Raw genomic sequence first — 12,268 nt, 5'->3', positions numbered from 1 at the left:
CGGACCCTTCACAAAATATCTTTTCATAAAAACGGACCCTTCACAAAATATTTTAACTTAAACAAAATAATTTATCTTTTAATCGGACCCTTCACAAATTTGTTTATCTTCATTATTATTTTGTTAATCGAATAAACCCTTCCCAGGAAGGAGGGGGGGGGGAGGAAGACAGATGCAAACGAACTAAATTTTGTCTTCGGCAGACGCTTCTTCCTTTATTCGTCCGAAATGAATATTCTGCGTTCAGCAGTATAGGCTAATACCAAATATTTCTATGTTGCATCGCTAATTTAGTATCTGCAATTGCTGTTTATTTTTTAAAATGTAATTTTTTTAATTATAATTTTACAGTGTTGAGTATAATCTTGTATTTATTCACAATTTAAAAAATCCTTGAAAAAGTTTATTTTGCAATAACGGACCCCATTTGCACAAATTCACAAAAGCGGACCCTGGTTGAAAGAATGTGACTTAACGTTTATTTTATATTCACAAATTACGAGTCATTTTTTCACAATTTTACAAAAACGGACCTTTCACAAAATGTCTGGATAGACCCCTGATATACTAATCAGTTACATTTTCATTTTGTTCACACCTGAATGTGCTTAAGAACGTTTTTGTCCAAAAACTATTAAAAATAATTCTTATTCGTTCTTATTTTTAAGTTAAAGCCAATTTCTTTAATTCATATTTCCAACTCAGTCTACCATTTTGCAAAGCTTTTGGAAGACGACAAAGGCAGTACACACACAACAAATTTCTTTACTTCAAAAAATTTAATGAAAGTAACAAATAAGCGGACTCAGATTCAAATCCTAGCTGTGGCTGGGTGATACACAAATCTCCTCAGTGGTTCATGAGTTAGAATCTCCTGCCGTAGGGCTAACAGAGGGAGATTCCTCTCCATGTAACGCAAATGCGAGTTAATTCCATCCATAGTCCTCCTCCACGAAGGCTAATCTGTCCCAATGCTCAATCCAGGATTTCCATTGTTTTTTGGGTTATTAGGTTCAAAATTACAAGGCTATGAAATTGAAAACCGATAATCGTAAACTTAGAATTAGGTCGGCTGTTCAACGCCAGTTATAAAATAAAATGAAAGTAACAATAAAGTGTACGCATTTTCGAACTGTGGTGAAAATTTGTAATCATTCTCTTATTTGAAGAAGATTCAAACTTTGAGAAATGCACTTCGGGAGATATTTAAGTTTTCACAAATTATTAAAAATTAATTGTTAAAATTTGCAAGATTTGTTATTGTGCAGAAAGGGTGACGACCTTAACATTCTTCCTTCGGCTATGCACCAATTTTACAAAAGTCATGTGAGTAGAAAGTCACGTGAATAGTTTTATATCCTATACAGTTCCCCAAATACTTTTATTTACCTTACGTTTAAATAATAGATTCATTATCTGTGAAGCTTGTTTAAATTGTTATGTGAAGTTTTTGGTAAAATATTAAAATAATAACATAAAAATGCGTATAATTTTAATTAAGAAGCACTTAAAAAATGAACACAATAACTCGGTCACGGAAACTAACGGTATCTAATTATGAATTATGTACCCTATGTGTACATAAATGAAAATAGTTATTATGCAAACTTAATTTCGACCAAAAATAAAGTCTTTACTAGAATAGTTGTCTAACCCAACTATTCAAAATAAATAAATAGTTAGCCTCATATTGATGTGCATACAAGAAGTTTCTATATATAGAAGCTTCTAACTATTTAAAAAATAGTAAGATCTATAGTTCCTATCACTATATCAATAGTTTCTTCTCCCAAACAGAGGATACTAAAAATCAGGCGATATGAGAAAAAACAGCTTACTCCTTTGACTTAAAGGTTCTGTGTCACAATGTCAACAAAATTAAGAGTTTGACCACTATTCAAAGAGGTCCTTAAAACTCAATATAAAATTATGTTAAGGTTTATTAATTTAATAATATAAAGTGAGTATGATAAAAAAAATTCAAAAAAAACAACACAAAAAACCAAGGAATAAATATTGCCGACCCAGACCGTCCATAAGACAGATGCAATGAAGCAGTCCCGCCCAACACAAGCGCCAAGCATAGCAGATCCTCAGACACAAGGCCCCGAGTCACGCTTGACAAGAGACACTTATAAGCAATCCAACTCTAAATCCAGGCCCACGGCACCAAAACCGGGCCGATAGCAGAAAGACAATCGTCACACCGCGACCCACTAAGCGATCAATTGGAAGGCCTACGAACCTTCTTTAAAACAATCTCTCTGAAATTTACTTTTTGAACTTTTTATGTTAATGGAACAAATCCACTAAATTTTCACTACTAACACACGCAGTTGACTATAACAAAAATTGAAATATACAAGTAGAACCCGCAATCTGAAGTAAATGACTATTATCTTCAACATAACGTCAGTTATATCAATAAATGGAAACAAAACCACCTAGTTAGAATAAACGATATTACCTATCAATATTTTAAGGCACTGCATTGAGAAAAACAACTCACTCTGAATAGTTTTTGATCGAATGATTATATTTTCAGTCATTGTATGAACAAGTTTTGGTAATCGATGAGACAACTATTACGTTACATTTTTAACTGCCTTTATTATATTTTCAGGAAGAGATGTTTAAATTTATAAGGTAGAAATATATCCTACTTAGTTTTCCTGTTAAGATTTTTAAAAAATCAATTCCTCTGTGGTTACATTTATGTTTTGAGTTTTTGGCTTATTTTTTTCAACGCTTGATTATATCCTTAATGTATTATTTAAGTAATGCGTCGAATTAACCGAAAGTACATCATACAAAAAGTAAAACACATGCGTGGAAATTTTAGTGGAATGAATGGCAGGCCTAATTTCGAAGCATTTTGTAGAATAACAGATTTTTAGTTATATTTTTATCAATAGAAATGTATCATCTAAAACACAGAAAGAAATATAATATCGACGGTGTTTAAAAATAATGATAAAACATAATGATGAGTATTATAAAACCGTGTGAAATCATAAAAACTGTATGAAACCGTATAAAACTATATAAAATTTACAATTTATTTTCAAAGACTTTATTTTGTTAAAGAATCAAAAGTTTAATTTATTGATTACAAAGGAGTAACTTAATTAAATTTTTAGTAAATGCAAATACCATGCAAACTCAATACATGCAGCAAACTAAAATGATGCAATTAACTCCTTGTATTGATATTTTTCTCTTGAAAAAACAAACAATTGAAACTATAATATATGAATTGTAAATAAATACATCCGAATAACCCATTTTTATTTTGCATTTATAAATTTGAAATATTAAAAATATTTTGATAGAATATTTATTTTTAAAAAAAAACCTGTAAGAAGTATTTAAAAATATAAGCAAAACACAAAAAAGTGAATAAAATGTTCTTTGTTCATATTGTAATCAAATAAAAAAAAAACACTTTCTTATTGTCAGCCATTTAAAATTTAACCACTTCATATTTTGTATTTGTAATTGATACAACAAACTTGGTTTTTAACTATTCATAAAAATTCAATGATTTAAATAAAGAATTTGAGAAACATTAAAAAAAAAACAACATTTTAAAACTATTTCAGGTTTTGATAGACAATAAACAAACTCAATTATTTTAAGGGTAAAAAATAATAATTTTTTTACAAGGACGGTTTAATGTACTGTATATCGTATAACAGTTACAAAACCCTATCCATAAATGATTATTAACAGTAATTTTCGAATGATTGTTAAATGAAATAAAAGAAATAATTATTCAGCTATAAAAACTTTATAAAATAAAAATAAAAATTTAAAAATAACAACTAAGTTTATTAATTAAAAGAGCTGACTTAAAATAAATAATACACAGAGGTGTTAAGCTAGTGATGTTTTCCCGTAGTCACATACCCAATTTTCCATAGCAGCGAAGATCAATTTCCGTAAAACTTTCCATAGTAATATTGAAATAGTACAATATAAAACGTTTAATTGACGTTCCAAAAGTTACAAATTTTTAAAACGATAAAATGATTTCAAGACACATAATACATACGTGAAAGTTAACAATAAAAGTATCAGAAAGATTGTGCTAAATAAAAAGTTCAGCTGCAAAACGAATAAATAGTACCAATGTAACATTAAAAAAAAAAAATTAAAAAAAAAAAAAAAATTTGTCCCCTAAATTATGAAAGCGTGTCTAAAAATGGAGGATCCATAACTTAAAATAAAATACCATAAAACAAGAAAATATCAAAAAAATTCGTTATTAATTTTCTCCGAAATTTTCAAAAGTTTTACAAAATTTCGCAGACGGAATTAATTTTCGTAGACATTACGGGAAAAATCCATAGCAATCCTGCAAATTAAGTCCTTTTTTAACTAAAAATAGAAACCATTATAGGTTATTCACTTAAATGAAAATAAATAAAAAAATGTAAAAGATTATCATACTTGAGAGGGGGGTCCTTCGTTTTATGGGTCCCGGTCCTTTGTCTTTCCTTCTAAGGAGAGGACTACTTCGGCGATCTATCACTTTCTGTTTCAAGACCGATCGCACTTTGAGATTAGGTTCAGATGCTATAAAGGAGCACGATGCAAAAGCACATATCACACACCACAACATTTTGGTTAGTTTCATTAACAAACACACACAAACTTATATAAAATGCAGCATTCAATTGAACATAACATTTATAAAAATAAAAATTAGATCTCATTTGTTGACTACCAACTTTTCTTCATAAACTAGCCCTATTTACTTTGCCACACATATATATCAATTTTTTGAACTGTAAATTTGAACCTATATTTTGGATAATTAAAGTTGCTTATTTATTAACGGCCATTTTAATTTTAGTTAAATTGATAAACAAAACAAAAATTACTTACACATTTTTTAAATATTACGCATGAATATAACAACTTTTTAAAAATTAAATCTGGCTAAAAAACAGGTCAGTCAAAAAGGAAAATAATAATAACTTCTAATAGCTGGTTAACTGCTGTGAACCTTGTATAGTTTACGAACAATGGATAATAATGATCTCTATAAATCGGAAGTTTATCTTTAATTGCTAATTCTGTCGATAACTAGTTTTTATCACAAGTAGATGAAACTTTCTTAAAGTGTAAAAACAAAGAACATTGCAATAATTTAAGTGTTTATTAGTAGTCATTTGGAATGCAAAATGGTTATTTAATTTTTAAGAATGAATTACTTTAAGTGAATTAAGTTTTTCGTTAAATTCTTCGTTAAATTCTTAATAAACAATATAATAATAAAAAAAAAACACAGTCAACATAATATATTTCCTTTGAAATTTATCTCGTGAAAATCAAAACTATTCCCCGTAATTGTTTCGGTATTTATTCCATTAGGACAAAAATAGCATGAATTCCATGCTTATAGAATTAATAAAGGTGCTGTTTAACAAATCAGTTTCGCCTTCACTTTTTAAATTTATCATCCATTTAATATCATTATTCGACCTTGCAATCCTTTTTTGAATTCCTGAATGTATGAAAGTCACGTGGTGCCAGATTTGGAGGCGAGATAGTTCAAGATTTCTTACTTGAGCAGACAAGCCTTTGTTGAATTAGAAAGAAGCAAGAAGATAAAAGGAAAACCGATGCACCCATAAATAGCCTCAGCATAAATATATATTCTTTAATTTCTTGGATAATGTATAATGGTTGCCTAAATGAAAAGTAATACACTTTTTTCTACGGTTGTACAGTGATTATAGCAGGTCAGAACTACAGTAAAGCCATCACTCAGAGTTTTAAAATTTGGTTAGAAGAAAGCACCACACACTGCGTATAAAGACTAACTAAATCACATGAGAGCATTTAAAGTGAATGTAAAGTCAAGTAAAGAAGGATGCGTCTAGAATGAAACAACACGAGGCAGAAAGATTTTTAGTGACAAAAGGTGTTTGTACCATTTATTAGCTTATACCAAATTATGTGCAGAACAGATATCACAATTTTTAATAATCTCTAATCATATTATCAATGACAGCAATTAATTCATAGGAGGTCATGACATTTGCTTGCGCAGGACGATATTTTTACGCCATTTCCGAAAATTTAAAAACCATTTGTTCACAGTTATTTGTCCCAAATAGTGTTAACCTTTAATGGCAAACATTTGACAAAAATAGCCCGCGTTATCTCCACCTTTATGCCACTAAAAATTGTGCTAATGCACGTTAAGTTCTAGATGTATCCATCTTAGTAGCATTTTACATTCACTTAAAATTCGAACTATTTGATCATTTTGATATTCTCCTCGTACCCTAATTCATAACGGCACACTGGTGATGCTATCGTATTTCTGACGCAATCACGCATGTCTGCTTTTCATTTAGGCAGCCCTTGTTGAGACTCAATCTTGAGCAATTTCTTTTTTCCTAATTAAGATATGTCTTCTTTTGATTTCAAGGAACTTTATGAGCTCATAAAATCATTGTGAGGGCAATTCAAAAGTACGATGAAGTCAGGGTGAGGGTGAGCATATTGATTCAAACGTAAGCATAGTATTCTGTTACTAGTGAATCAGTGGAATGAATAACAAAACAGTTTGAGCTTCACACACGAGCTTTATTAAGAAATGTCATTTATCTAGTTATTTATTTAATGTAAACTAGTAATCGTAGGCTCAACCCTTCTGATTGATATTTCTCGCCAATCCAGCTTTGTTTCACAATTAAATATGAACTGTAATAATTTAATTCACTTATTCATGTTGAACGCTTATGTGTTAGATAAATATTCCTTTTATAATATAAAAAAAAAGTATATTCAGGAAGGAAATGAATTACCTTAAATTTATATAAAGAAATGTTTAAAAATTCTTTTGAAAATTTGCTTTTACACATACATTCATCCATTGGTTTAGACTTTAGTTTTTTTTTAAACAGTATTCACTCAATTAGATAGCTAAACAACGTTTTATTTTTTCACCAATAATAATATTTATTTAACGGTTGCAACTTAAAAATTGTAAATGTAATTAATTATGTTAAAAACGTTATTATAAATGTGTGGCAAAAGGGCTTTAAAACATTTGTTTAGTTCTTGAACTGATATTATTACAAATATGAGCAACATCACAAAATGGCAGGCACTAAAACTAATGAAAGCTACTATAGTGAGTTTATACGAGATGTTTTGTTTCACAACCAGCTATATCAAAAAAAAATTCTTTTTTTCCGAACTAACTTTTGTCAGATTTTAGTCAACCCTTTAAAAATTTTCTTAATTCTGCTTCAGCGATTGTTATCAAAAACAGTTAATTTTCTATAAGTTTAAACTAAAAATTTTACATTTTTAAGAAATATTCTAAAAACAAAATAAATACTAAATATTTTTTTGAAGAAATACTGCGAAATCATATCCCTCCCCCTGAAATAATGAATAAAAATCCATTCATTACATATCTGGCTATTTTTTAAAATTTCCTTAAAATTTACACACAATAAAAGGACTACGAGGGCGACACCAATCCAAAAAAGATTTTTTTCCTATCTTTCAGAAATAAAAACTTTTTACAACATTACATCATTTTAGAAGTCCAAGATTTGTCTATTTTGGACATAACTGCCACTTCGGTAGAGGCATTTTCATTGATGCTGTAAAATATTTTGTCGAACCATGTCGTACAAATTCCCCGCCATGTCCTTGAATTGAACCTCATTTTTCATCTAATCGTCGGGGCTTAATCTTCTTCCAGGGACTTGTAAATTCTTTGAACGTAAGTGTGGAAGTCACTGTGTACTAAGCTTAGCTATGAGTATCTTGGATTTCATTGAAACTAATGCAAAAAAGTGGTGGTTTAACAAAGTAAAAAAGTCGGAGACGACAAAGTAAAAGATGAAATTCAATGTTTTCTAAAGGACATGGCAGGGAGCTGGCATGACTTGGGTATACAAAAAAAGGAGAGAAAAAAAAACACTAAGTGTACAAAGATACATGGGCTTAAATAGCGATTATGTTAATATGCTTTCATAAACATTTCAACTTTCAAAATTATATAAAATTGTAGAAAATTAAAGTATTTTTGTGGTTAAAAAAAAACAGGAGACCTTACTTTTGGGACAGTTTTGGGTCTTTATAGAGAAAAAAAAACTTTGCACAAACTTTGTGTCTGGAAAATAGATTTAAATTGGATTGTGCATATTTTAGTCCCAAACTACTACATTTTAATGATTTGTAAGTATCAACAAAATAGCATGACTTTTGTTACGTTTTAATAAGTTAACTTTTGTGTTATCATGCAGTTCATGCCAAGCACTAAATTATTAATGAATCCATGTCATGCAGAGTTAGTCGCAGGAATCTTTAAATATTTTTCCTTAATAAATTAATTGTAAAATAAATCTAATTTGATTTGAAGTAAATTCTTTTTTCAAGGAAAAGTTATATGCGAAATTTGAAAAAAAAAAATTCTAAGAACTTTATGGAGTTCAATACAGTCGAATTTTTTATTTTTTATTATNTTTCATCTAATCGTCAGGGCTTAATCCTCTTCCAGGGACTTATAAATTCTTTGAACGTAAGTGTGGAAGTCACTAGGTGCTAAGTTTAGCTATATGGAGCCTGGATTTCATTGAAACTAATGCAAAAAAGTGGTGATTTAACAAAGTAAAAGAGTCGGAGACGACAAAGTAAAAGATGAAATTCAATGTTTTCTAAAGGACGTGGCAGGGAGCTGGCATGACTTGGGTATACAAAAAAAGGAGAAAAAACAAACAAACACTAAATGTTCAAAGATACATGGGCTTAAATAGTGATTATGTTAATATGCTTTCATAAAAATTTCAACTTTCAAAATTATATATAATTGTAGAAAATTAACGTATTTTTGTGGCAAAAAAAACAGGAGACCTTACTTTTGGGACAGTTTTGGGTCTTTATAGAAAAAAAAAAAACTTTGCACAAACTTTGTGTCTGGAAAATAGATTTAAATTGGATTGTGCATATTTTAGTCCCAAACTACTACATTTTAATGATTTGTAAGTATCAACAAAATAGCATGACTTTTGTTACGTTTTAATAAGTTAACTTTTGTGTTATCATGCAGTTCATGCCAAGCACTAAATTATTAATGAATCCATGTCATGCAGAGTTAGTCGCAGGAATCTTTAAATATTTTTCCTTAATAAATAAATCTAATTTGATTTGAAGTAAATTTTTTTTCCAGGAAAAGTTATATGCGAAATTTGAAAAAAAAAAATTCTAATAACTTTATGGAGTTCAATACAGTCGAATTTTTTATTTTTTATTATTAAACAATTTTTGAATTTGGATATAGAATTAAGAAACATTTATCGAAAACAAACAAGTTTTTTTCTTACCTGTTTTTCTAAGAGGAAAATCATCATCGTATTTACCAAGGACAGTTTGCCTAGAAAAATAAAATGTTATTTGTGATTTACAGCACTAAACCTTTGACAAATTTTGTAATAAAATATTTAAATCCCACACTCATCCTATAATCGATTTTTATGAATTTATTTATGCAGGTCACTATAGTTCACGGAAACCCAATCGCTTTTAAAAAAATAATAAAAGGTAAGTACACACTTATAGAAATTTTGAAATATATTAAATCATAACATCGTTCAAATTTTCAGCAACCTTGATACATGGTACTAAATCAAACTAGATAACCGAGTTTTATTAATTCTCATCCACAATGTAAAAAAGAGTTTATTTCGTTGATTTAAAATTTTCCTCTTTAATTATGTCACTAAGTTTTTTTTATCATTACATTTCCTGCCATCCGAATTCGTAATATATTCTTTTCTTTTTTTATCATTTTACGAATTACTAAGACCATGCTAAAATTTATATAACAACAATAAAAAAAAAATTTCTAAGCGCGTCGAAGCGTTCAAATTTGATGCAAACTAAATAAGGTGCTATGATGTACTATATTATTGTATTTCTTTTACTTATTTACACATGCTACACTAAAGTTCTATTCGAACTGAAATATGGTTCAATTTAAAACTTTATTATTCACACATTATGGCAATCAATATTATGGTTCAATCTTCAATATTGTCCTTTTTCTAAGTAAATATTAAAAGCATATTTTGGGGTATAGCAAGGAACTGGTGTGACATGGGTACATAAAAAATTATGAAATTGAATGAATTTTCCGATTTTTAAACAAAAAAAAAATATTTCTTCAGTTTCCAGAACGATTTCAAATTTCTATAACCTTATTCCATTCTTCCAAGTGTTGATGAATCGGTCTAGTTGTTTGATACATTTGTTGCCATAAATTTGAAACTTGATTAATAAATACATCTTTTTTTGATTAAAGATATAACACTACAAACGTAACTGATGATATCTTTAAAATATTTGAAAACCTAATCGTCTATAGCTTATTTTAAAACAATGGCTTCCCACTAAACCAGTCTTTCCCAAACTTATGACTTTTGTGTACCCTTTCTAAATTTTTCGTGTGCCACTAATAAAAAAAATGAATGCATTTTTTAGCATAAAAAAATTGCACAAAAGTTACAAATCACAACTGTCTGTTGACACCACTAATTATTAACTCTGCAAAAAAATAGAAAAATACGTAATCGTAAATTTTCATGGCTAGTTTTGTTTTTAAATAAAAAAATTTTAAATTTTCGTTTATTATTAGATATTTCATAAGAACGCGTACCCCTGCTAAACTGTTCCCGTACCCCTGGGGGTACGCGTGACCACACTTTGGGAAACACTGCTGCTAAGCGAATGAGAAAATTCCATTTTTTAAATGTGTGAATTTAAAATAGAATAAAAAAATCGGGCTTCTTAATTTGTTTACAATTTTACTCATTTAGATTTATTATGAATTACGCATTCATAGAGCTTAGGGTATACTCTCAATCCAGTTTACACACACTCAGACGGAAATACACAGAAATTCTTTATTTTATTATATGTACAGATTATTTGTTACTCTTCTACATGGATTTACGTTATTAGATTAATCAAAACACATTTTTAACATCATAAAAGCTAACTGCATTATTTAGTATTATCTGGCATAATGCTGTTTCTCAAGGCAACTCATGATATTGTTCACCACCAATTTAGCTTTTTATTACATAGCTTATTTTTTAACTTCAATTGGGTATAATATAGCCTACGTCACAGGTTGTGTTGTTCCTACTAAATTTAACCCATGAACGGCATTTTCTGCGAGCCTAACTTCAAGTCACAAATAAACAAACGAAGTGTTCGATCGTTTAAATAGCTGCTCGCCAGATTTTATTGCATTATAAAGAAAAGTTATTGAAACTAAATACAACTAAATAAACAACAACAACTAAAACAAATAACAACAACTACTAATAACAATAACTAAATAAACAACAACTAAATTCCATTCGTTTAGCATTGCGTCATATGTTGTTCCTACTAAATCGAAGTAGTTGTGTTTTTTTCATATTATACCCAATTAGTGCCTATTACCAAAAATAATTACGCATCATTAACATTAATATTAGTTTATCGATTTTTAATGTTCTCTTAAACAAATTAGTACGATTTTTCGATTACGTTTTCCTTTTTAGTACATGGCTTATTTTTTACTTCAAATTGTAACAATTAATAAAATTAATTATCATACACGTGAACAATAATATCGGCGTTTTATTACTTTCTTTTCAAAGAATTAGTACTATTTTTCCCTCGATTACGGTTTTCAGTTCAACTCTTATTTTGTTTTTATTTAAATTACCATTGATTTTAAATTATTTAGTTTTGTAATAACCCGTTTTAAAAGTATAACTATAAACAAAATAAACACGTGGTTTCAGATAGCATTAAAAATATGAATCAGGGGACGTATTCTGCTTATGCAAGCCCAGTCACATTGATCTTTCAGAAAACCTGGCATAACGAATAAAAAATAATTAAGTATTGCAGAATGCGCACTAAACAACTTTTTTTGATTAGAGCTATGAGTTAATAAACGCCACATCTTTAAAATACTTGACAAAATTGAATCTTCTATGGCTTATTTTGAAACAATGGCTTCCAATAAGCCAATGAGAAAATTCCATTTTTTAAATGTCTCCGAATTTAAAAATCTGATTAAAAATCGGAAAAAGTTAATTTGGTAAAAAGACTTCATTTCGTAAAAAGTTTGCAATGTAATCATTCAGCTTCATGCTGAATTTCGTTTCGTATTCTTAGAGTCTACCGTTTACACGCAATCCAGTATATATATATATATATATCTAAGAGGAAAATC

The 12,268-nt window shown here is 28.8% G+C and overlaps 1 protein-coding gene across 2 annotated transcripts in view; it reads right to left on the bottom strand.

The window, feature by feature from the left end:
• Window positions 1–12,268, bottom strand: part of LOC107450166 (histone deacetylase 4) — a 50,378-nt gene that overhangs the window by 33,503 nt on the left and 4,607 nt on the right. The window contains exons 3-4 of one of the 2 annotated variants that reach the window (XM_043048698.2): window positions 9,360–9,409; window positions 4,453–4,578 (exon numbers count right to left, since the gene is read on the bottom strand). In XM_043048698.2, coding sequence (XP_042904632.1) covers window positions 4,453–4,578; window positions 9,360–9,409 — 176 coding nt within the window. The remainder of the gene's footprint in view (window positions 1–4,452; window positions 4,579–9,359; window positions 9,410–12,268) is intronic. The other variant, XM_043048700.2, reaches the window with a different exon arrangement.

This window comes from Parasteatoda tepidariorum, chromosome 5 (genome assembly GCF_043381705.1).
Source record: "Parasteatoda tepidariorum isolate YZ-2023 chromosome 5, CAS_Ptep_4.0, whole genome shotgun sequence".
Classification (NCBI taxonomy): Eukaryota; Metazoa; Arthropoda; class Arachnida; order Araneae; family Theridiidae; genus Parasteatoda; species Parasteatoda tepidariorum.
Note: the sequence above shows the minus strand (reverse complement) of the source record. Positions and strands in the feature narration are given on the sequence as shown.